Consider the following 27,242-nt stretch of genomic DNA (forward strand, 5'->3'; position numbering starts at 1 on the left):
ATGAGCACATTTTTGCAAAAAAAAAAAAAAAAAAAAAAAATGTAGAGGACCCATCTAACGTTAGTAGCCCTTACGTTAGATCACCGTAAGGGACTAACATTACTATCGTTTAATGTTGTAGAACAGGTCTAAAACTAAGAAGAAGCCTGCTGACTGTGAGTAGTGCTAACGTTAGTGCATGCTACGACTGCTAGGACCTTAGTGCTAGACTAATTAACTCTTGGATATAGTGCTTAGGGCCGGTCTAGACTGACTAGTTTAGTTAATCTATATAAGACTTTAATAAGAAAATGTAGATTTCTACAGATCTTATCACTAATAATATCAGTTACATCTTGATGGGCTAGACTTTCAATTATCAATATCCTTTCCTATCAACGTGTAAAAAGTATCTGGATCTGTTTCTGTTTCTGTTCCGGTTCCGTCGGTATAGAGGTCTACCGGTACTCAGAATTAACTGTACTCCACCAACGTTTTGTAACTGTGTGTTAGTATGGTCGTGTGTGCAGGGTAGGAAGAATGTTTCACATTTGAAGCCTCTAGACTAGACTAGATCTCTATAAACTGTTGGTTACTCTTTTTCAACGTTATGTCGTTAGACAGAAACCACGTCTAACGTTAGGCCCTATCGTTATGTGTTTACTGTTACTGTTAGTGTTCACGTCCACGTCAGTCGATCCAGTAGCAGTGCAATACTAAGCCATTATGGTCTAGACATAGAGCTAGGGCCTGTCCAGACCAGGGGCCTAGTCCTAGTAGTTTATACAACGTGTAGGGTAACATCCCCAGTATTCGGTCACTTAAGCTTTTTTGCAATATTTTTCAAACTAAAATAATACATACAAACATCATATCTACAGCAATGTATGTGAAATATATCAAATTTCTTTAATCTCAATTTTTATTTTGTTAAATATCACACAGAATTTCGCAAAATCGCAAAATATATCACCTTGAAAATTCCCCAGTATACGGTCACCGGCTCCAGTATTCGGTCACGCGATATGCGCGTTCAAAGTCAATGCGTGTTCAAGGCAGCTGAAAAACGCGCGCGCGCGCTACCTTGTTGGCGCAAAATTGCATCGGGGACGTTGCGGCGCCCGTTGTTGACCGAATACTGGGGACTCGGCACTTGCATTCAACCCTTGTGCATTGATACACTGTATCGGCACGTACGGAAATTTTGTTTTTCCTTTGCGTTTTTGAGGATACCATCACACTCCAAGCTTGCGATAAACAAAAAATCCCGCGAGAGAACGGCCTATTTCTCGATTTTTAGCGCTTTTTCGGCGACCCGTATTCTTAAGACTGGGCCTTATCCGCGCGCGCTTTGGGAAAGTAGCGCCGATTCTGCACTTTTGACGGTAAAATTTGGGATTTTGGATGGATTTCTAGAGGGGGCTAAGGGAGTTTCCTGTTGTGAATGAGTGTGCAAGTCAGAGAAGTGTGATTTGCGTGTGTTGTGACAGTTGAACTTACTGGCTGGTGACTAGTAATAAGTGACCGAATACTGGGGGCTGACCGAATACTGGTGCCCTTACCCTATGTCGATTTAATTCATAAAATTCGACTGGAACACGTAGGGTCTATGTAGGCCCCTACATAGATCTAGGGCAGACCAGGCCTAGAACCACTTCTAGGCCCACACACGTATTTAGACCTAACATGTTAGCTAGATATGGGTCTCGTTTATAGCATACTCAGTAGGGCCTAGGCTTAGTATAATTTAAACATTAGATCTAACACTTAACAGGTTATAGTCCAAGGCTATGCATACAGTACCGGTCCGGCGGTACGCAAACAAAATTTTATTTAAATTTAACCAACCCACAGACTGTTTAATCTGCCGTCGTTCAAACTCTATACATGGGACTACGTATGGACAAAACGGCTGCAATGGACGCGAGAAGCCCATATTCATGGTAGAATTACTCACGATTGCACTCTAAGTCGTTGTAAAACTCCCTCCCCATCTCATCTCCGTCATCATGTTGAGATAGATCAGTAAGCAATTGTGGAATAAAGGAAGCATATCCAGCCAAATCTTGATTAGGACTTCTTCAACCACCCTGCTTCACTGAAAGTTTTCGATCATCGTCGCAAGCGATTGTCGCAGAATTTTGAACATGTTCAAAGTTCTGCGATGGGGCTGCGATCCCTGCGATATCCCCAAATCGCCGGTTGTCGTATCGCAGACATCCTCACACTGTGCGATTTCTCGTCGTGCGACATCGCAAAGGGTAAATCGCAGTAAAAATCGCACAGTGTGAGTCCGCCCTATTTACGCGCGCGAGTATGCGAGTATGCTTTGATTTTACGATGTATGGCCGTCTTGTGACAATGAAACCGCCAGCTCGTTACGAAGTTCGCGCATAATGTCGAGATCCCTGCACAAAGTAGGTTAGGTGAAGCCGTACCGGCTTGAAACGATAAGCTCTCGGAGCGAAAGAAGCCCAATAACAAGGTAAAAATCAACTTTCGTCGCTAGAGCGCGCGTTGTGTGAACCGAATTGTGTCAGGTGATACCCTCGGCTCAGCTGCATCATAGCAGGAGCTAGAGGAGCAGCGTTGCTTATGATGTGAACTCTGGATGCTGGAGCATGAAGTTGGATGCATGGTAAAGAGTTGACCGAAAGATCGGTCTGTATCTGTCCGTCGGGGAATGTTCCGCGGAGACTGCGTCTGGCTTCACGGATCCCCTCCGTATACAGAGGACGGCGTTAATGGCAAAATACAAAAGAGTCCTCCGGACAGACGGATCTTTCTGTCTAGGTAAAGAGCTACCTCAGTTCAGCTTGATTTCTCGAAGTTCTACAACTAGATTTTTCGGCAATGCAATTTATGTTGTTGTTGTTGTTGTTGTTGTTGCTTTAATCATTTACTCATGTATGAACGTGATGAATGGGGAAAGCCTTGAAGCTGTGAAATGAAGGTGAGCTGATTGAAGTTATCATTCGTGAATTGTGTTGACCCTCGCATCGTTCCTGGTATGACCATCCACATCTGGCGTGACTGGTTAAATAGTGGATGACTCGATCCCATGATCCTGCAGTGTGAACTAGTGCAGTGTGTCATGTTACACTGTTAGTGTTACTGTCATTTACTCATTGATGAATCCACCTTCCACATATTTCATTGATTTTCAACAGCACCTGCCAAAGTAGATATTAAACTTCAGTGTTGAATATTAGTAATAGTATTAGTGTGCCCTAACCCCGGCGTGGGGCGCTGTAGTGTAACATATTGGGGTCGCTGCTGTGGTTAAGTAGGCCCCTACTTACTTTTGTCTTTGCAGTAGACAGCATCAAGTGGTTGCAGTGAGCAGTGCTACCAGTCACAGTGAATTGGGTTTGGATAATTGATGTACCGTACAGAAGATGGAGAAACTCGAGGCAAATTCCGACGGACCAAAGTGGCACCCGCTGATGGCGGCTGCAGCCGATGATGACAGCGAGGCGTCATCAAGCGGGATCTTTTCCCAGGAGGAGACCGCGACGAGTCCTGTGAGTGTGAGTGGCACCAGCGGAGGCGACGATGATTACCAAGCGCATCTCCAGCAGAGAATGGAGAAATATATCATGGAAGATGCAGATGAGCAAGACAGCAGATCGACTGAATCCGCTCAAGCCACTGGATCAAAAGCAAAAGTAGGACAGACAGACATGCCAAAAGAAAACAGCAAGAAAGGTGGTGAGCCCGACATGAAGAAAACCCATTCAGCTGGCAGGAATGCAATGCCCCTTGCAGAGGATCAGCCAAAAGAGCCCCTGAATGAGTCCCTCAGCGATGTCGCCAAGTTCGCCTACTCTTCTCTCATCGCTGTCTGCCTGCCAAATCTGTTTGAAAACCAGTGTAACAAGTAAATAATTTTGCTTTTTACCTTTTTATGCAAGGGTAATAATAATGCTTGTTCCAGTCAGTCAATCCAAATCTAACTCAATATTTTGACAGTCAATTTAGCTTTGTTATAGGTTTGTGTGTGTGTGTGTGTGTGTGTGAACAACAATGGAGAAATGATTTAAACCAGTTCGATATCGTATGTCCCTGTTGCAACTTTTTACCATACTTGATATTTATCATGATGATGTTTTGAGAGACATTGGTGCTCCTGATGATAAGAATTACCAGGTATGGGAATTGTATGTTTATATTGTAATCAAGATTCCAGGTTGAACTTTTGCCAGCTTCTTGATGTTTTTATGCAATGCTTTGGTGCTTGAATATTCTTTGATGCAACTCTTCATGCCTGGCACTGGTCCACTGGTCCCTGACCAGTAAAAAAGTACTGTCAGACCAGTAACTTTTTTTTTGTTTTTTTCAGGAATAGACCAGTGAAAAATGGAAAAAACTGGGTACCTGTTGGTCTGATAGACAGGTCCAACCAGGCAGTAGAAAAAATGGGTTAGTGTGCACCCCTGCTTTAATGAAGTCGATGGCCAAAAGGAGTCCCAAAGTTTTCACGTCTTGTACCTGTTTTGTGTTAGATGATTTAATATCTGTGAAATCATCTGCCTGACTGTTTGAATTCAAAGCCAGTAGATGAGATGATGGACCATGCACACACACATGCACACACACAGAAAAAAAAAAATCTGCTCTTCAACCTTTATTCGCCTGATTTTAAGTAAAATATCTTTGCAGAGCATCTCATCAATGGATGTCATGAAAGTTTTAATTTTAATGTGTGACATGTTTCTGTGATGTTTCTGTTTGTATGTTTGTTTGTGTGTTTGTTTGGGTTTTTTGCAGACAGTGGAACTTGAAGATGGTGAAGGAACTGAGCAAGTACCTGAAGCTGCCCAAGCAGTCACAGCAGACTCTAAACATCATGGTTGAAGACCCTTACCACCATGATATGTCCAATGCAGATGTTTTCACAGAGTGCCTTGTAGAGGATCCCTCTCTCTTAAGACCAGATATCATCCCAAAGGTGGGTGGAGTTAAAAATAATTTGCATTATATATCTCATTTACAGGAGGGTTGTACTCCTTTTTGAGAGAAACTTTATTTGAACAAAAAAGAAATCAATGTATTGAACAGATATCATGAGTTCCACTTTGAGAAAAGTTGAAGGAATTATGATTTTCTCTGTAAATTGGAAACCATGGAATTTCATCCTATTTCATCCAGCATTAGACTCTAGGCAATTCCAGTGCCATACTAATCTTATTGTGAATGCATCATAGAAAAGCGAAGAGTCAGTCAAGAGATGTGCTAGCATTAGAGCCAGAATGTGCTGAGTAACTCATTGACATCTAAACAGGAAAGGGGGAAAGAAACAGTCCAAAAGCTAATTATGCAGGTCTGTTTGACACACAAAGGTGAATATAGTGCAATATATATTATAGCATGGTCTGTTACTGCTGATATGATCTGAGGGTGGGGGTATAAATAATACAGTTGTACATTTAGATAACTTTCATACAGGTACTTTAAGTAAGTGAGTAAGTGAGTAAATACTGGTATATTTTTCAGTGACCCATGCACATCAGTATTCAGAGAAAAGGGTTCCTGTAGTAGAATATTGTATTTGCCAAAAATACTACAAACGAAATTCTGGACTCTAATCCTTCATTTTGCCAACATAATTATTTCTCTCAGTATTTGACCTCATTCGAAATTCCCATTTGCTACGTAAGTATCAACATCCTAAAGATGTTATTCTCTTTGTATAATACTTGTGCTTACAATTGTATTCTGGCTTATGTGGATATAGTATATATTTACACTGAAAGTAGTGTGTTGACCTTTTCAGTTTATATGCTGTGGTTATGCAAAATAGTAGTACACAAAATGTAGAGTCAGCCAAATAGTAAGTTGAAGATGAGGCAAGAGAAAAGAAATAAACAGTTTATAATAACAGTAAAATGAAAAAAAGCAACAACAATATCAAAGCTGCATTAGCGTACTCAGACCAACCTTTTTAAAAGAATTTATAAAGGAAATGCATTTTTGTTAACACAATCGTGATCTAGAGCAATTATACAGAATGTTACAATCACTTTCCTTGCTTTGTCAGTGTGCATGCAAATATTTGTATGTGGATGAAATATGTAGGGCTTATGTGTGCATCCTAGTATTCCCTGTGTGCTTGTGTGTAAGTTTGTGCTTACAAGTGCATTTCACCAAGCTCTGTCGGTATTAATTTTAGACAACTTTCCGTACTGTTCTATTCACTTCAGAACTTTGATTTTAGGTGGTCTTAGTATGATATCATGACAGTGTGCATATTGTTTGTATATAATTACTGAAACCAAAACTTCTGATCTGATCATTATCTTTTTTTTTTTTTTTTTCTTGTGGCAAAATGTAATAGCCATCATGGAGCCATCAAAATTTAAGATATTGCCAAATGAGATATCAGATTACCATGAAACTGATTTATGGAGGAAGTACACAATAATAGACCTGGTCATAAACTGGGATTCAATATCCATAAATTATTATCCGTGCTTCAATTGCACTTCACTTGTCTGGTCAATTTATGCAGTCACAAGGTATTCTGTAAGTTCAGGCACTTTGTCTACATCCAATACTGGTCAGAGATCATTCACACACTGGAATGCAATCATGTGACAAATACAGCGAGGATCAAACTCATTATTGTAAGCAGTGACTTCACATCATATGATCAGTTCCAAAATTGACTGGCTGCCAATGGGGCTTGAATTAAATGATGTGCATTAGTAGATCATATGTGACCCTGCATCACAAAACAAACAGAAAGTCGCCAGACATGAAATTTTAGTTAAGAGCATATTCTGAAAGAGCAGACTTTAAACTTTAAAATGATGTATAACTCAAATCGAATGGACTCTCCTAACCTATCTAAATATTGGAAAGAAAGCACACACTCAGGAAAAGTGTGAGCTGAGAAAAGAGGCTCTGAAGTACAGTGTCTATTTAAGCGCTTAATCTTTACCAAGCCGTGCTGGCTGTGGGATGAATGGGACAAAAAACAGGAAGTAAACCACTGGAGTAACAACAATGAAGGGATTATCAGATTAAACTGAAATTGAGCATGCCTTATTAACACATTCTGTCCATAATTAATGCCTACTTTCAAAGCAGTAGCATCATCCTTTTAAAAGTTATTAGAGTTGAAAGTGAAGAGTGTGTACAAGGTTTTTCAGAAATAAAAAGGGGACTCTTAAGACATACCTAATCACACTATTGTACCAAAAATATTCGAGATAAACTGCTAAAAAACACACTTTCCTGCTCATTTTATGATCCCAAATTTTAGCATAATGTAGAAGAAGACTTGCTCTTTCAGAAAATATGAAAAAGTCAAAATCAGCTAGGTTGACCCATTTCACTTATTTTAAGTCCTCACGCAAAATCAGTGTGTGCGACTTTTTGTTCGTTTTGTGATGCACGGTCACATATGATAACAAATATTGCCTTGTCTATTGTTGTGATATAACACTTGACAGTCCCTTGGGAGTTATATTTCCTCTCAAGTCAATATTTTCCCTCAGTGCTTAGCATTTTAGGGATCTAAAATCTCTTGGAGGAACTATAACTCCTTCTTGGCCGTCAAGTCTTTGATTATGAATATTTAATTATGCCTCTTAGAAAGCAATATCTGTATATTATGATATCCCTCCCGCCCCTCCCTCACCCATCACCAGTTTGTGGCTCTGTTTTCTTGTGACATCGAACAGCTCCCTTGACTAATAGAATTGTAGTCAGATATGATACCTTTTAATGATAATCAGCTGTCTTTGATGTAGCCCTTGTGTTTTGGTATTGTAGTCAGATACCTACAAGTTGTATTTGTAATAATCAGCTGTCTTTGATGTAGCCCTTGGTATACAAGTGTATGTTTTAATTATATTTGTGCAGTACGGTAATCTCTGTATTCCAGGGATTGGTTCTCAGTGTGTGTTTCTCTCCTTGACCATTAAGTTTCAGCTCTCTTCTTTTCCCATTGTTTTCTTCTTATCTTCTAGCTGTGTACTATTTGTTTTAGTAATGTTGTTTGTATATTTGCCTTTGTGTGTCCCATATAAGTTGTTGATTTTTTTCCCTTGCAAAGTAAAATGTATACTATATTATTGATAGTTTTGGTCATGATAACTATTGATTGTACATACTGAATTGTATGAGTGGTTCTCCAGACTTAGTGAATAGCAGCCAGGTTGTATCAATACTCTCCAGAATGGTGAAGTAAGTTTGCAGTCAGTGTGGATGAGGTTCTGATTTGTTACTGGGGATATCAGTCTATAGCACCATGATATAGTGGAAAGGCACAAGATAAAGGACAAGTGTAACAGCATTGTCATTCGTATGATTCTTCATCTCTTTCTTTCTTCTTGATATATTTCTATCCTCATGAATGTTTTTAGATTTTTGTTAACTTTATGATTAGTTAATGCATTGTTATAGTATAGTAGTGGTACAGGGTAATAATGATTATCATAATGATTATGATAATAGGAGTATTGTTATTTCATTTGTTATTAAATATTATTGTTATCATTATCATTTCTATCATCATCATCATCATCATCATCATTATCATCGTCATCATCATTATCATAAAAAGTGATGTTTGGTAGATCATAGTTCTTTTGACACCACAATTCAGCGGCCATGCTTTGTATTTTAAAGCATGTTTAACAAGACTGAGATGAAAAAAATTAGACAACTGATTGTTGCTTCATCTTGGCTCTCCTACAGGACATGATTACGCGAGCCCTGCACAACGGGACTTACGATGCCAGGATGCGAGTGCTGGTGAAGGAGGTTGCTAGGCGACTGAAAGTTCCGTGGGAGACGATCAGGGCGTTTGAGAGGGGCATCATCGACATGTATGAGCAGGAGGAGCACCAGCTATCAGAGTAAGCACAAGATCAGAATTTTTCCATCTTTCTTACTTCTGAATGGGATACTGTAAGACCAGAAACGATTATTCTCCGCTTGAAACTTTTGCTACTTGGAGCCAACAGCGTTTTTCACAGCGTGAAAATTTCGCAAATTAGAGACTAGCATTCAGTGCATCGTGTAGACAAAAACTTCCTTGTGTATTTTACTTTTGTTAATCTTGCCTCACAAATTTTACAAAAGTTTTGGACACACAAAAATTTCTGGTTTTACAGTAGTCTGCTAAGTGCTTCCTTTTCGAAACCCTTTGTGGGCCCAGTCACTAAGCTGTATCATGGCAAGCTTTTTCATTCATCAACGTTCATATAACCATCAAAACTTGAACTTAAAGTGAGGAAGCCCACTCAGGGTGTAGCAGCATGCCTCAGGCTGTGGTGACAAGAAAGAGATTAGGGGGATTAGGTAATCTCTATTCATTGACAATTAGCAGTAGTTTCCAGACTTTCTGTGCCAATATGCAAAGAAAGTGTTCCAGCCTGATGAGGGTTAATTGGCCAACAAAGCACAGTGAGGATTAAACTTGTGTACCACTTTATCAGCCAATTCTCTGATTTTGTGTTTGTTTGCTTTTTCCAGGGAAGAGAGGCGGGAGAAAGAAAAGAAGGCAAAGATCCGGAAAGCCAAGAGAGTGCTCATGATTGGAGCAGCAACAATTGGAGGAGGAGCCATCATAGGTACATATTACCCTTTCAGTGCCAGTGCGACAAATGTGTACAAATTTCACACACAAATCTATAGACAGGAAATTGATGTAGCATGCAGAGGGTTAAGCTACAACTCCACCTGTAGCTTAGCACATATCAATAATCTATTCCTCAGTAATTTAATATTCACCCTAGCATAAATGCGTATAACCTGGTATTTCAAGGACTCCACCCATTCACCCTCACACACTGACTCTTAGATATTGCTCGGTCAGGAAGTAACAAGTACTTGTTAGGTTTCGATGCTTCTCTTTTAATGTTAAAGGGCTTGAGTCTATTGAATTCCGATATGTTAATGCCCAAATGCTATTTCAAATGCTATAAAAGTTTGTGTTACTTCACACCCTTGGCATAAAGGGATTAAGTACTCACTGTACTGTGAATGAATGTTGTGAATAGCGTGTCTATACATTGTGTCTCAGACACAAAACTTGGATTCACGTCAATATAACTCAGTGAAATGGTACACCTCACATCCAACTAGATCTCATGGAAGACCCGCTTGTGCAGACACCTCTGAATATGGGCTATCCAGCTGTATTTTCAGATGGAAAAATGAAACAAATAAACATCTTTTAATATACAAATTGTTTTTATGTCGAACAAGAAGGCTTATAATTGTTCCTTGCGGTATGTCTTAGTCTATGATGATTTTGGAACACTCATCTCTCCTTTCTTTGCCCTGTGCACCTGGATTCAGGACTAACGGGAGGACTGGCTGCACCCCTCATAGCCTCTGCCGGTGCTGCCCTGCTGGGGACCAGCATCGGGTTCTTTGGGACAGTGGCTGGAGCCGCCGTCATCGGCTCCATAATCGGGGCGGCTGGAGCTGGACTGTCAGGTGGACATTCTGGCTGACCTATTTGAGACACTTTTAAGTTTGGAACAGCAATTTATTGGAATAGTTTGTTCTCTTTCTCCTTCAAATAACACTGATTACTTATCATTCATATACACTTATTACAAGAAGCTTTGTGTAGTGAGGAAAATGTATGTTTATGTATTCATTCACATATTTATTTTGTTATTTGTGTCATATTATGACATACAATGAGCATCATTGTATGAACTATTGATAAATAGATAAATGGATAGATAGGTATAATATAGAAAGGTAGATATATGGATGGACAAATAGGAACTGCGGTTGTTCGAGGTTAGTGGTAACCCACCCCAATTTTTTTTTTTTTTTTTTTTTTTTTGGAAGAGCTTAAAGTGTGGATCCTCTAGATGACTAGATAGAGTAGCTGGATAGAAAGATAGATATTGTCATACAATCCCCGACACGCCATTAGGAGATTGGAGTAATAAGGAAGAAGATAGTGCAGAGAATGGAACAAACAGGTGTTTGTATTATTCTTAACCTTGACACCACCATCAGCAACCAGATTTCATCAAATGTCGATGGTGCTGTACAACATTGGTAATGAGAAGGTTAAAGGGTGTGTACAGTTCTGGTTGAGGTGAGGATTTAGCTTTTAACGTTTTGCGAGATATTCAGACACCACTCTATGAGATGTTAAAGAGCATGCAATTCTAAGGGGTATCAAAAGTTTATTTGATGAAAATCGGTTTTGAAATGGCTGAGATATCCAAAAACAAGGTGAAACAAAGAGATCCTAATAAGAGGCATGGCCTGTCGCCTTTTATTATTATCACTTTTTTTTTATATCTCAGCCATTTGAAAACCAATTTTCATCAAATAAATGTTGAATCCTTGTTAGAATTACATGTTCTTTCATATTTCATAAGAGGTTTCTCATTATCTCACTTAAGAATGTTCAAAACATGAATCCCCACCTCAACCAGTACTGCACAGTCCCTTTAACTTCAAAATTGAAACTCTCGCTTGTATGTGCTCCTGAGCTCCACCAATCATAAATGGCTGTTTTTGTTTCACTTTGGGACAGGATACAAGATGAATAAGAGGGTTGGTGCTGTGGAGGAGTTTGAATTCATGCCCCTGAACGAGGGAAAAGATCTGCACGTTACCATCGCTGTCTCTGGCTGGCTCACCAAGGATAGACTAGGTCAGTTTCTCTTCTCAATTGGTCTCTATCTGCACATCTTTGTCATAACTTGATTTGGTCACGTGATTGATGCTTGGATTCATTTCCTTGATTCAGATAAAACATTGTTGTCATGTTCTGATAGACCCAACACCTTAATATCATATTGACAGATCCTGACACTGTATTTAGAAAGACAGTAAATCACAAACAGAAACCTATAATTAAAAAGATACTGAAAAATAAAAGAGCACAAAAAAAATGATCTGCATTTCTTGGCATGTCAGAATCACATGGTCATGAGAGCACAATTTTGGGGGTCTTTTTGCTCACTTATGCAGATGTTTTGTTTGCCTCATACATTTTCCTCTGGATTATTTCAGCAGAGGAAAAATTTGATTTATGATTGTTTATTAGTCCTTTCTGCAGGGTGCACACACCCCATCCTCCATGAACTAAGAATTTGCTTGGTTAAGGGTCATTTGGAGACCTGAATCTGGCCTTGTTCTCAGATCAAATAAGATGATGTATTTCATTTACAGTCTTGATAATTTTCGATTTGAATGTGAGAGTTTCTGATGTTCTTGATGTCGTATCGACAGTATGATTTTTTTTTGCAGCTGTTTCATCTCATTTACTGCAGTACATTATCAGTTTAGTTACTTCTATTACGAATGAATTACCTCAGTCAGTAGAGTAATCAGATAGCATCACTCTCAGCTCAAAGGTAGATGTTACCTCTGGAATATCTTCATGGTGTCTCATTTGCATAGATAACTTTTCTTCCCCTTGGTAACATACCTTTGTGGTGTCTCCATTTGCATAGATGTCTTGTCTTCTGTAATCTGGGTAACTACCAATGGATAACCTTCTATGATGATTGTATCTAATTTGCATAAATAACTTCTCTTCTCCTTGGTAACCTACTAAGGATTACCTTCATGGTGTCTCATTTGCATAAATAATTTCTCTTCATCTGGGTACCTGTTACCAATGGATTTCCCTTCTATGATTGTATCTCATTTGCATAGATAATTTCTCGGCTCCCTGGTACTCCCTGGCCAGTTGCCAGGAGATCTACTGTCTGAAGTGGGAGTCTAAATACCTGTTGGACCTGGGCCAGGCCATGGAGTATATCCTGGACTCTGTCATGACCATGGCTGCTAAGGAGGCTCTCAAGTACACAGTCCTTTCAGGTACGGTTGTCTGTTGTGGTATGAGTGTGTGCGTCGCTCATTGACCTGTTCCTTATTGGAACCTATAACCTGACATACCAGGTGCCCGTGGTGGCAACTGATATATGGGAACCTGGTATACCAGGTTCCTGAAATATAGACAAGAGTGTCTACATTTGAGGCCTAAATTCATGTTTATTTGTGTTAAATGTTGCTCAGAAAAATGGCTTTGATAGAAAGATTATAGTTTCTACTTCGGCATATGTTCTCTTTCTGTAGGAAAACGGCGTATACCACAGTATTATTTTCCCCCCCCCCGATGTAGTTTGTGCTTGTTTTGGTATGAAACTCGTAAGAAGTTGTGCATATCAATCAAGGCTGAACTCAGTAGATTTTGACATTCGCTGACTCTATACAGGTGCTCGTTTTGTTTATAACAAAAGAGTCTGTGAGCCCATCAGCACATGCTCTATTCATCCTTCATGCCCGAAAGGTATTTTCATTGTTTGATGACACATGTATTTGACCATGGAAAGGGAAAACATGTAATGTTTGACTGCTCTCGCACAGGTGGATTACCAACCTGTCTGTTTGCTGGTAACAGGCCAGAAGAATCTTGTTTCCGAGCATTGAAGGCTCTCAGAGAATTGCGGGTGAATTCATCTGTATGTGTCAGTACACCATATCGTCCAATATGTGTTCCTTGCACATACATGTACAGGTGACTCTCGTTATGATGAAGTTTTTCGGAACTGGCAGTTTTCTTTTGCTATATCGAAATATAGTTATAGCCAAACATTAAAGGGCATAAAGATATATAGACAATAATTTTGGGTCCTGAACTTTAGAGTTTCATTATAGCCATGCTCCTTATAATGGGAGTACAATGGAGCACATAAGTACATGTACAATTCAGTTCACAAATTTACCCAGAAATGAGCTCTAAACCTCACGCTTTTCTTGACAGAAAATATGTTCTGTATTGTCCAATTTGGTTTTATCAGCTACCATGCCAGCCGATGCTGATGATAGTGTTATTTATAGGGACATCCACTCAGAAGATGACAATATCTCCCTTCAACATGATCTTGAGGTCTTATCCACCTGGTCTAAAGTCTGGGCACTGTCTTCCAATGTGAAGAAATATAAACAGTGCTTACCATTATAAGAAAACGTAGACCCAACTTGTACAAGTATACACTGTGCAATGAATCCATCCGTAGAGTTGACAGTTTCAAATAGCTGGGAATCACAGTAACCAAAGACCTCCGATGGAATGAACACTGCGAGCTAAAGACCAGAAATGCCATCAAGACTCTTGGCCTTCTGCGCAGAACTCTTGCACCATGTCCAAAGACGGTAAAAGAAATTGCATACAAAGCCCTGGTTCTCCCCAAACTTGAATACAGTTCAGAAGCTTGGAATCCCTACACATCACAGTGTGTAGATAACCTTGAATGAATCCAGAGAGCAGCTGCATGTTTTGTTACCCGGGTCTACCGAACAACCACATCATCTTCGAGTCTCGTGAGTCAGCTTAGGTGGGATCTTTTGCACAAACGTCGCCTCCTTGCACAATCCACAACAACTTGTAAATATCTCCTTCCCAGCTTTCATAAAACCAGCCCCATATATCAGCAGAAACGACCACAGCCTCGAGCTTATACAGTACATATGGCCACCATAGACCCCTGCAACTTTTCTTTTTATCATCAAGCCATCCGAATATGGAACTGTCTACCACCTCAAGCAGCAACAGCACAAACCCTTGCTGCTTTCCAAGAGGCTGCCCTTCCTGCTATTAGAAGGATGAAGCCTCCCATTGGTGACAGGATGCTGTAATTCAAGGGCATCTTTTACTTGCACATGCATCACATTTTCATTATACATATCTTGGTGTAACATGTGCAGCATCACATGCTGCCACTGCACCAACCCATCCCAGGCTAGCTGTATGTTCAAGCTGCTATAGGGATTACTTCATCAAGACAAGACTCAATATTCCCAAAACGACTTCACAGTTATGAAACTATCGATGTCCAGCCTGAAATATCATTAAAGGAGACATCCGGATGATTTTCAGATTTTTACATTTGAACAACTATAAATTAGTTATACTGAGGACAGAGTTTCAGAATATTTAATAATCGGGATGAAGAATAAGAATATTTTCAAAATTTAGAACAAATTGGAATGAACAAGGATGAAGAAATGGTAGAATCACCATAAGAATGCATGAGTTTGAGCTCAAGGAAGCAGAACAAAAGAAGAAGGTTGTTGTAGTTATTGTTCTAAAGAAAGAAAGAAGAGAGACAAAAAAATTGGGGCCCTATACAAATAATTTGCCCAGACAACACTAACACTAAAAGAAGGAGGCATGCATAGATTATACACAGGTGAACTCACAAGCAAGCGGTATTGTAATGGAATTACACTGCTACATTTCTGAAATATTTGAACCTCCCATGTCATCATCCTTGTTCAGTGTAATTTGTTGAAAGTGTTTCAAAGTATTGTTACTCTGCTCAAGAACCACAATGAATTCCACAAATCTATACATGGAATTGTTGGTTTATGTACTACATGATGTGAAATTATGAAAATCATCTGGAATATCCCTTTGAGTTCAAATGGTGGCAGAGGAGCTATGAAGAAGGTATTATACTACTTGTAAGACAGCAAAGCTGATTTAGTAGAGTTTCTTTTTGGCTATCCCCCTTTCCAGTCTCAATTCGCTATTTAGTTCATTTTGTTAAGGTTTTTAGGCGGTCCCACATTCCCATTTACCTGTATTTCATTTCTCTGTCACCACCTTCATTCTTTTCCTATTCATGTGTTCATCCATTTGAACCCACACCTAATCCTTTTGTTCAACATTTCATTCTTTAAAGTTCTCACCTCAGCTCGTTGCCACCTTCTTCCAGTTTGTTTTCATTGGTAGTCTTAGTGAATTGGGTTCTTACATTTTTGTTGGTCTCTTCCATTTCTTTTATTTCTATTGGTCCTCTTAGTTAATTTAAATACGTAAATACAGTTTATGCAAAGTATGTTCATCGTGTTGACTTTTGCTGAGGGCAAGTCAGCCTGCAAATAAACAAGTGCTCCTCAGGACTTGAACCTAGCAGTACTCATGTTAAGGTCTGCATCCCACATGCTGTAGCAATCCTACACGAGGCTCTCTGCATTACACTCTTGTGTCAAACTGTTTCTCATCTGCAATTGAAGAAGTGTTACACATAATTATTGTAATATGAACGGAAACTCATTCATAATATTTAGAGAAAGAGATAGTGTGAGACAGATAGACAGCTGTGGTGAGTAAATCATTGACTCGGTTTTCTCACATCTTTCAATATTAATTCCTTCATTTTCCAAATAAATTGCTTCATTTCTCTTTTTCTTTCTCTGCATTGATAGCAGAGACTCCAACCCCAAGCACCTTCTGATCTGGAGATTCTCCCGCCCGAAAACCCCTAGCAAACGGGAGACTCCCAAGTTGGTGTGTGCGAAGCGCGAAGTTCCTAGGGTTCTAGATGTTCTCTGGTGCTATCTAAGGCTTATTTTTCAACATAAGATAGCAATAAGTAAGAAATCCTTTCCAACGGGAGATGTAGAGCCAGGGCAGGAGAAATAAAATTTCTAGCGGGAGAACGGGAGATTTTGCAAAAATGGGCCTTCGGCGGGAGATCTCCCGTCGAAAACGGGAGAGTTGGAGTCTCTGTGATAGACAGCTCTGCTGGGAAAGCATAGCACACTTTGTTATGTCTTGTAGAAAGAGTGTGTTGACATTGTGCCCTCTGTCTTCAATAATAAAAAAAAAATAATAAAATAATAATAATAATAATAATAATAATAATAATAATAATAATAATAATAATAATGATAATAATGATAATAATATAATAATAATAATTATAATAATAATAATAATAATAATAATAATAATAATAATAATGATAATAATGATAATAATATAATAATTATAATAATAATAATAATAATAATAATAATAATAATAATAATAATAATAATAATGATGATGATGATGATGATGATGATGATGATGATAATGATGATAATGATGATGATGATGATGATGATGATAATGATAATAATAATAATAATAATAATTATAATAATAATAATAATAAAGTGACTCTTATAAAGTGCTCATTCTCCCTAAAAAAAAAAATGTTCATGGCGCTGTAGAACAGAATACAAAGCAGAGTACATAGCCGATTACTCAGAAGTCCTCATTGTTTTGGATTCCTTGCAGGTTTGCTAGCTGCCATAGCCCTACCAGCATTTGCCTACACGGCCATTTCGTCAAGCATCGATAACCCCTGGAGTGTGGCTACTAGTAGGGCGGGCGAGGCGGGCAAACAGCTTGCTGAGGTGAGTGAATCATCAGTATTGTTTCTCATGTCTTTTAGTAATGAACTACACTGTATTTAAAATTTTCTTTCATTTTCCAAATAGGTTCTTCCATTTCTCTTCATCTGCATAGATGGGTTTATGGATGACATACAGTCTATCTTAATACTCAGTTCAGAGTATGAATTTATCAGAATTGCTAATGATCAAAAAGTCTGTGGTAAGATAAAGATGGAACTATACTTCCAGCATATGTGTGTGTCCATAAACACACACTCACAGTTTGCGAGAATCTTCAGCAAATTAAAAGAGGCAGACTAGACCAGAAGAAGAAGAAGCTATTGGTATGCATTACTAACATTTTCAATGTTGTTCATTATTCACAGGGTAGTGTAGAAATGACTGTCAGTATGTTGTACATGGGCAGTGCTTGCTGGGCCACAGTCAGATGATGGACAGATACTTTCTGATGATACTGTTTCCTTTGATTGACACTTGACTTATCCCAAGCATGCAAAATAAGGACTTGAGGTGTTTTCTTTCGTGTTTTTTTTTTTTAACATCAACTCTGAAGTGTGGAAGACTGTGAAATGAAATGATTGCATGATGATTGAATATATCGAATATTGAATGAATGAAATGATTGTTTATTGAAATGAATAAGATTAATGTTGTTTTAAATGACTACATCAGTAACCGTGATTAAAATCCAGAAAATGCATGCAATGGATAAATTAACAGGGTTTGGATTCTGTGATTCTACTTGGATGCATATTTTCATAGCTGCAGTGGCAATGCACTGTATGTGCAACTTGTTGCAAACCTTGAATCAAACTAGGGAGGAAGAAATGAGTCTCCACATCATATTTGTAGTCTCAACTTACCTTCATTGTGACCTTTGAACCCCCAAAAGGTCATCCTCTCAAGGCAGCAGGGCAAGCGACCTGTGACCCTGATTGGGTTCAGCATGGGGGCAAGGGTCATCTTCTTTTGCCTGCAAGAACTGGCCCAGCGAAGCGGCTGCGAGGGCATCGTGCAGGACGTCTACCTCCTGGGGGCGCCGGTCACCTCCGTCCCCCAGCGCTGGCAGCCATTTGCAAAAGTGGTGGCTGGAAAGATTGTCAATGGTTTCTGCAGGTATGCCATATGTCAGTTGGCATATTCAACTTTCATGATAGTAGATGTAGAAATATATACAGGTATAAAGATAGATAGATAGATATGCAGTATAGACAGAATTGCACATACTTTGTAGCTATATAACTTGATATTTATCCATATCTTGAATGTCATTGTACATAACACAATTATTTAGTACAATGAAACCTGCATTAGCGGCCACTGAAAAATCCCCTGGAGAGAAAAGCCCTGTTAAAGACCCTGTGTATAGCGGCCACCTGTCTAACATGGCCAGCGGCCACAAAATTTTGTTTCCCTCGGTAGATTTTAACCTGTCTATAGCGGCCACAGAGTCAATAATTTAGCGTGTTTTTCTGCTTTGTAGCCGGACCAGTCATTCATGGGCAACATTCAGTGATCCCCAACGCTGCATTCATCCCTCATTCAGTCATAATAATGCACTAGTGTTAAGCTTTCTTCACGAGTGTACACATGCTATTGTGCAACAATTTCATAAACACCAGCATTGTTCAATGCATGAAACACACGTGTGCATACGTACACACACATACATGTAGACCTACATGTAAGTAAGGCTCTACTTTATAGATGTATACAATGATGATACATGTACATGGAGGCGATGCACACAAAGTTGGATAAGCTGTCTGTAGTGGCCACCTGTCTTTAACGGCCACTTTTTCCGTCTCCCTTGCGTGGCCGCTATAGACAGGTTTGACTGTACTTCATTCAGTATGTGTGACTTTATGTCAAAAACATATATTCGTGGCTACGTAGCACTACCTTTATCATTAGTGAGGTAGGTTTCGATTCATTATCATGCTTCTCCATAAAACAGCCTTTTTGTGTCTCGTGCTGTCATTTGTAGTTTGAATTTTAGCTCAACCAAATGAAATTTGAAAATATGCAGACAAAAAGAAAAAAAATGTAAGGCACGTGTTCTGGTGATTTCTTATTCACAAGATGTATAAAAATACTATTTATGATAATTGATTTTTTTTTTTTTTTTTTTTTTTTTTTGCTGCAGAGGTGACTGGTTGCTCCAGTTTGTGTACCGAACTGCCTCCATGCAGGTCAGCGACATCGCTGGTCTGGAACCAATCCGATGGGACAACCGTCGAATGGTCAACGTGGACCTCACAGAGGTGGTGAGTTATCTCATTCTGGACAAGAGGTGGTGGTGTCTTGAAGGGATGACATATTTCTGCTCATATTTTTCCTTGTACCGGTAATATTCTACATATTACTGTCCAGCTTTATGTAAAAGTGGGTAAACTTTTGAGGGCATACTGTAAACCTCCTCATGGATGGGCCTAGCACATTCTTAGTTGGTGTACGAAGTGTTAGGTAGCAAAATGAGATATTGTAATTGATGAACAAATTGCCAGCATCTATCATTTACTTTTATAATGAAGGGCAATATGTCAATCAGTTGCAATAGTAAAAACTTGATGCAATAATTAGCAACTTGAATAGATAAAATATTGTTCTTTTAGAGACTCGGCTGTTGTCATTTCTGAGTAGCGTATGTTTGACCAATGCAAAACTCAAATTTGAATATTCCATTATCATGGCAAGTTGTAATGAAATTAGGGCACACTTCATTCTCTACCAAGTTTAGTGTTAAATTGACACTGCAACATTAATGATGCATCTATTACAGATTGCAGGTCAGTCATTATTCACCAGTTTATACAGTGTTTGTTGGAAGTGTGATGCCAACAAATTAACATGTTTTGTACATTTAAGTGTGATATGAGACTCATTTATGTGTAGCGGTCACTGTAATACCCATTTCACACTGGACACAACTTTCGCTCGCTTCTGATGCCTGATAACTTTAGCTGGGGCCAAGGCATTTTAGACTGCCATTCTTGACCACTCAGATGTTGCATGCGAGACAAGAGTAGTTGTCATGGTGTCGCATATACAATTTTTGGTTCACGAGTTAAAAATGAGATACCATTTATACTGATGTTAGCTGACTTCAGCTACCTCCCAATAACAGGCTAATTTAGCTTGGCTAAATATTTTTGGACCATTTATACTGAAAGCTAGCTTGTTTCATGTCCAAGGTAATTCCAAATATAAATGGTGTGTAGACCTCCTAATTGGAGCAACTTCCTATTTGGTCAGTGCGTAGTTGGTCTGTAGCAAGAGTGAAGAGCTACAGTTGGAGTTTGACGGTTTAAAGTAACATCAGGCAGTAGTGATGTAATGTCATTGGTAGTAGTGATGTTAAAGTCGATACCCTTCTATTGTGCCAGTATTAGGGCATAAAGAAAGTAAGGAGACAAACAGTTACAGTAGGCTACAAAAGATTGCAGTAATGTGTTGATTATTACCGGTGAATAAATGTATCATATACTTTGAAGCATGTAACTGAAAGTTTGTTAGCGAAAAAAGCTGCTGAAAACTGCTTATCCAATGGTGGCGAGCCAAAAGACTAAAATGGAGTCAAAAGGGGCCTGAGCTTTCAATCCTAGCAGAATCTTGGTCAGATACAAAATGACAAACAGGCAGGGAAAGCAATCACATTAAAGGACTTCACACAACAAGGACAGTCAGGGACCGGCTAGAGACACAGAACAAAGAAAACAAAAGGGAAGGATTGGGAGTCATGGGCAAGGAACCCAACAGGTATAGGGAGGGGGATTAGAGCAGGAGGGTGGACAGACAAAAGGCAGAGGAGGGTCAGTGATGATACGGAGGACCAAGGGGGCAACCTTTGAAGGATAAGGATGAATAGGGAGGCAACATCAAACAAGATAAGGAACAACAGAGGGATAAAGAAAGGAAAAGAGTGAAATAGCAACAGCATGGGGGAGGGGGAACAAAATGAAAGTGAGAGTCAACCAACAAATGCAAGTTATCAAACATATCAAAGTATATACACAACAACAACAACAGCAATAATAATAATAATAATAATAATAATAATGATAATAATAATGATAATATTGATAATAGAAATGAAAATGATAATTAAAAAAAGATATATGAAAAAAAGGGAGAACACAAAATCCAATGGAGAGAAAAATGCATATATTTATATGCAAGCATGAATATGCAAAGTAAGTGCAAACATGTATAAACACAAACAAATAGGGGCAAGCATGGTATTACCGGACGCATGGTATTACCGGACACGCACATTTTTGCGTACTAATGACATTCTGTACGCGCGAGACTTCGTAGATTAGCCTCACAAAACTTTGTGTGGAACGAAATCGCAAAAAACGCCTCATAAAAATGTAAAAACACGAAAAAATTCACATTTTACCTCAAATTTATAGTTGAGTGACCCGCACCTCGTCATAGTTAATATTCATGCATGTTTGAATCACATTTCGCGACTGAAATTCTATGAAATCCCACTCACGTACAGGAAAAATGCTGAAGATTCTATTAGAACCAAAAGTTCACTGATCAATATCGGAAATTTGTAGCTATCGTCCTCAAACGCGAACGATGCGGAATAGTTGTGCGCTGGGGCACGCAACTCATCACCCGCGCGTGCAGCTCCCATAGACAAAGCACGTATAATCTAACCAGTTGTCGATTTCTCACAAGGCTTTATTGCGTGAACTGTTCGAAATGGTCAAGACAGACATTTTACTGTAAAATACTAGATTTGAGCCTCATTTGCCGATTTTTTTTTGTGTGTGTGTCATCCGCTCGGTGAGAATGTGTACGGTAATTTGTGGGATGAATTGTGATTCTGGTGCAAGGATTAGGTGCGAAAGACCTCGATTATTCGATTACGAAAATCGCGTCCGGTAATACAATGCGATTTTGCACCGCGCAAAAAAACACTATTTTTAGAGGGGTATGTTTGAAGCATATTTTCTAAAAACTGGAATGAAGAATTGACATAAGTTGGCTGAATTCGTAATTTCCGTGAGTCTGTGAATAAGTGGTGTTATTTTTAGCCGAAATTTCATTCTATGAGTACGGAATTCAAAGCCACAAAGAAAAGCGTCCGGTAATAGGATGTGCCACCCTACAAGTGTGTGTATGTGTAGATGGAAAAAGGTTGTATGAAAGAGACTCTGACAGGAGGAAGGAATCAATCGGGAATAAAAGGGTTACTATGCAATAGGAAAAAGCGCAAAGAAAGAACAAAAAATAGAATATAAGAAAGTTTGTTAGTTTGACTATATTTCACTCCCATTTGTAGGTCAATGGTCACCTCGACTATTCAGACAAGATGGCCACCATCCTGGAACAGTGCGGCCTGGAGACGAGAGAGCTCCCCAGGTCATCCTCCGACCTCTCCAAGCTTAGGGACACGCGTGAGAAGAAGGATCCTGCGAGAGCGGGACCGACTCCGCCCAAAGATGCCGGTGATGAGGAGGGGTCGGGAGGCATCACAATCGACGCCATGGATCTTCTCATACCCAAGAGTGCATCAGCGATGAACCTGGCCCTCACTAAACAAAAAGAGGAGGGTCCTGCCTTGGCAGACCCAGGCTCTGCTTCTCATATTGCCAAGGTATGTGGGGAGGTGACAAATTACTGTATGTAACCATCAAGGGTTCAGGTTGCTGTTTTGAAGTGGGTGACATCAACAAGCAAGTGATAGATAAAGAAGTCATATGAATCCAGAGACTCCAACCCCAAGCACCTTCTGATCTGGAGATTCTCCCGCCTGAAACCCCTAACAAACGGGAGACTCACATTTGATACATCAAAGCGCACATCACGAGCGCGAAGCGCAAAGTTCCTTGCGGCCGGGGTCCAGCTCTAGGATTCTAGATGCTCTCTCGTGCTATCTAAGGCTTTTTGTCCCCGCCGAACGAGTTCGAGCAGGGGACTATGAAACGGGCTCCGTACGTGTGTGTCCATGTGTCCGTCCGTGTGTCTGTCCGTCCGTGTGTCCGTCTGTGTGTGCGTCCGTGTGTGATCAAAATGTTCAAAATGCTACTCCTTCGCCATTTCTAACCCGATTTTGATTCTGTTTGCTTTATATGATAGCACTACATGGGAGCTTTGAAAATTCTATACAGAATTTCAGTTGTGACCTTTGACCTTGACCTTTGACCTATATTGTACATTTTGCTTCAAAATGCTACTCCTTCGCCATTTCTAACCCGATTTTGATTCCGTTTGCTTTATATGATGGCACTAGGTGAGGGCTTCAAAACTTCTACACAGAATTTTGACCTTTGACTTCTTTGACCTTTGACCTTGATTTTTGACCTACATTGTACATTGCCTACAAAATGCTACTCCTTCGCCATTTCTAACCCGATTTTGATTCTGTTTGCTTTATGTGATGGCACTAGGTGAGGGCTTCAAAACTTCTACACAGAATTTTGACCTTTGACTTCTTTGATCGTTGACCTTGATTTTTGACCTATATTGTACATTTTGCTACAAAATGCTACTCCTTCGCCATTTGTAACCCGATTTCAATTCCGTTTGCTTTAAGTGATGGCACTAGGTGAGGGCTTCAAAACTTCTACACAGAATTTTGACCTTTGACTTCTTTGACCTTTGACCTTGATTTTTGACCTGTATTGTACATTTTGCTACCAAATGCTACTCCTTCGCCATTTCTAACCCGATTTCGATTCCGTTTGCTTTATGTGATTGCACTAGGTGAGGGCTTCAAAACTTCTACACAGAATTTTGACCTTTGACTTCTTTGACCTTTGACCTTGATTTTTTTACCTATATTGTACATTGGCTACAAAATGCTACTCCTTCACCATTTCTAACCCGATTTCGATTCCGTTTGCTTTATGTGATGGCACTAGGTGAGGGCTTCAAAACTTCTACATAGAATTTTGACCTTTGACTTCTTTGACCTTTGACCTTCATCTTTTTACCTATATTGTACATTTTGCTACTAAATGCTACTTCCGGCGGGGACATATATTACGCACCGCGTAATTTCTACTTTTCCTTGTTTTTCAACATATGATGACACTAAGTAAGAAATCATTTCAAAGGGGAGACACAGAGCCAGAGCGGGAGAACGAGAGATTTTGCAAAAGTGGGCTTTCAGCGGGAGATCTGTCGAAAGCGGGAGAGTTGGAGTCTCTGTGATTCATGTAGTTATGTAATTGTGAGTTGTATAACATGTACAATTAACAACTTCTTCATTCAATTATTCACCTGAGTTCTTTGTCTAAGACTTGGTTGTCACTATGCATTTTAGAAGTTAGAGCAACTTGAACTCTCGACAGTGGTCTATAAGGTGAAGTCAGTAAAGAAATCTCATGTCCTGTTGTACAGTTCTGCATTTGAGATTTGCAACCCTTCACAGTGCAGCCAATATCTCACTTTCAGTTTCAAATTTCCAATGGACCACCTGTATCATTTATGAACTCTCTAGAGTGAGCTGCGATACAATAAATCTTCAAACAATATTGAATTGGTATTTCTAAAGTGAGGATACAATGTGGTAAAAAGTACCCACAAAATAGAGCAATTATTGGTGAAAGATTAGATATAATCATAAAATACCTGAATCTTGTTTAAATCCAAGGACTTCATTTCATATTGTGCAGCCACTTATGATATACATGTAGGATTGAAACTTCTTCATATCTGATTTTCATAAAACAAGTACTGTTCTGAAATAAAGTTTCCCTTGAATTCATGTCCTTACAGGCTTATGGCTAAAATATGAATAGAGATACAAATGTACCATTATGAACTAAAATATATAACATGCTAATCATGAAAGATTGTTGAAGTGAGCATAGCCATGAGTGTAGTTGATTCGATGTATTATTCATGTCTTTGTGGAGTGTCACAAGTATGATATGCAGTAATAAAATGCTTGCTGTTCAAAAATGAAGTAAATAAATATTCTTCTAATTTACACTTATTTTCTTTCAATATCATGACCATCTCTGTTTTTTTCTTTTTCTGCACTTAAATCATGCCGACATAGTGATACACAGTATCAAGGTGAAATTTGTTTGCTAGTAGTCATAGATATGTGTCAGTACGTAGATGAAATTTTATTCTTTGTGGTGTTTTGGTCTTTATGTATCCCTAGTGATGAACCCAGAATTAATTCCTTCTACAGTATATTGTCCAAATCCTTGCTGCCCATCCATCAGTGATTTCTGTGATATCTGAGTCCTCTTTAGTTCTTATCTTTTGTGTCATTACCAACAAGTTTCCTTTGGATACTTTGATTGTTCGTAAAAGTAGTACTGTGTGGGGGTATATGTAAATGCAGGCTCCTAATACTGCTTCTGGTCTAGTAGCAGCTGTATTGTCCAATCCTCATTCTGTCTGTTGTGTCATTTTTACTTGTCTTTTACTTTATTCTCATCAAATGTATGATGGCAGGATGAAGTCTTCAACGTACAGTTTATTCCTAATTACAGAAAACATGGAATGTTTTGTTGCTTAGAAATTTTCAGCCTAGGAGGACCCCAGCAACAATATTTTGTGAATTTTGTCAGTGTGAATTGATATCTTTACTTGTAGTTTTTCAGTTGTAAGCAAATATAGGACATGCAAAGTTCATCTTTCTCAACCTCCTGCAGATATCACTTGTACTGAAATATTGTCTGTTACAGGCTCTTTGTGAAAAGCATATCACACATACCTTACCAAGCATGCTGAATGCCTTTTGGAAAATCATCCACAGTTGAAGGAGAGAGAAAAACCATCCGCAGTTGATGGAGAGAGAAAAACAGGATCATATGACTCTTTGGGGGAAAAATAATATGCATTCAATATCATCAAGAAGGCTTCAGTTTTGTATGTTATTTGGAGATTTCAAAACAGATTTTCTTGTGATTGTATTTGCTCTCAGGCTTACTGAGATTGTAAACATTTGAACTATCATAAAATTAGATCCAGGATCACAAGCTTGCAGTAATACAAAAATACAACCCACATTCATTCAATTCGCTGTCTTGAGCGAGGTTTGCATTCCTTTGTGTTATTTCGCCCATGCAGTGATATGCACTTGTATGTGATCTTCTGTCTAATGCATTTGCAGTGGATATATATTTTTTTAATCAGTCTGTCTGTTGAGCCTGTCTTTGTTTGTATGCTTGTCTGTTTCTCTCTATATCTTCCCATCCTGACTCCATCTTTGCTGTTTCCTTCATGATTATTTTAATGCTCATTCTTCCTTTTTACTTTCTGCACCAAAAGGGAGAGAGCTGTGATCGAACTGCACATGCGCATGAAGTTCAAGCGGGGCAAAGTTTGGCGGAGAACTCTCCCGGAGAAGACACCGAGGGCGCCAGAGGTGGAGATGTGTTGGCAAGGTCAGAGAGCGTGGAGGTAGGGAAAGATCCGCTGGAAGCTCTGACGGAGGAGAAGACATAATGATGGAATGCAGTCTTAGAAAGGCTTGGAAGAGTTGCTGGAGTAAGACTACATTAAACCATGCCTTATGCAGCTTTTGATGTGCTCAAATAGTTGTTTATAAAATTAGTCATATGAAGTATTTCTGGCAGGCAGTACATGATCCTGTAGATTATGTTAAAGATATTTCAGATCAGTGTGGTATTGTGTGTTTTTGTAGCATGTATGGGTTACATGTTAACTCAGAACCAAACACTTGGTTTCTTGTGAAGCAAGAATTAGTTTGCATTTGAATATATGTGAAAGGGTGTTTATATGTCTGTGTTTGTGTAGCTTGTCTACAAACCAATACATTCCTAACATTCGATTAGATGAGATCTTTTATTTTTGAATCACATATAAAGATTATTTAGTTTTTATTTGTACCAATGAAAAAGAACACAAATTTTTAGTATTTTCATTTTGTACAGATATATGTTATATGTCATAAATCGTTTCCATCAAATTATATTTTTATTTCAAAAAGTTTACAGAAAAATGAATACTTGTTTGATATGAGACACTATGAATAGTACTATTTCTGCAAGGTGTTTCTGTGTTGAGTCTTTCAATATTTATACACCCGCACACATAGTGTGTAGCGGGGTATTACAAATCACTCT

At 39.0% G+C, this 27,242-nt stretch overlaps 1 protein-coding gene across 1 annotated transcript; it reads left to right on the forward strand.

Annotated features, from left to right (window-relative positions):
• Positions 1–3,701: 3,701 nt before the first annotated feature.
• LOC139741471 (transmembrane and coiled-coil domain-containing protein 4-like) lies at positions 3,702–26,601 on the forward strand. Its single transcript, XM_071652056.1, has 12 exons — positions 3,702–3,859; positions 4,750–4,930; positions 8,686–8,846; positions 9,466–9,563; positions 10,294–10,434; positions 11,504–11,623; positions 12,634–12,798; positions 17,054–17,172; positions 18,065–18,288; positions 19,319–19,439; positions 22,472–22,786; positions 26,425–26,601. The coding sequence occupies exons 1-12, from the start codon at positions 3,702–3,704 to the stop codon at positions 26,599–26,601; spliced, it is 1,980 nt and encodes a 659-aa protein (XP_071508157.1).
• The last annotated feature ends 641 nt before the right edge of the window (positions 26,602–27,242 follow it).

This window comes from Diadema antillarum, unplaced genomic scaffold (genome assembly GCF_040938485.1).
Source record: "Diadema antillarum isolate AM-2024a unplaced genomic scaffold, OU_Dant_1.0 seq00000931_RagTag, whole genome shotgun sequence".
In the NCBI taxonomy this organism is placed as follows: domain Eukaryota; kingdom Metazoa; phylum Echinodermata; class Echinoidea; order Diadematoida; family Diadematidae; genus Diadema; species Diadema antillarum.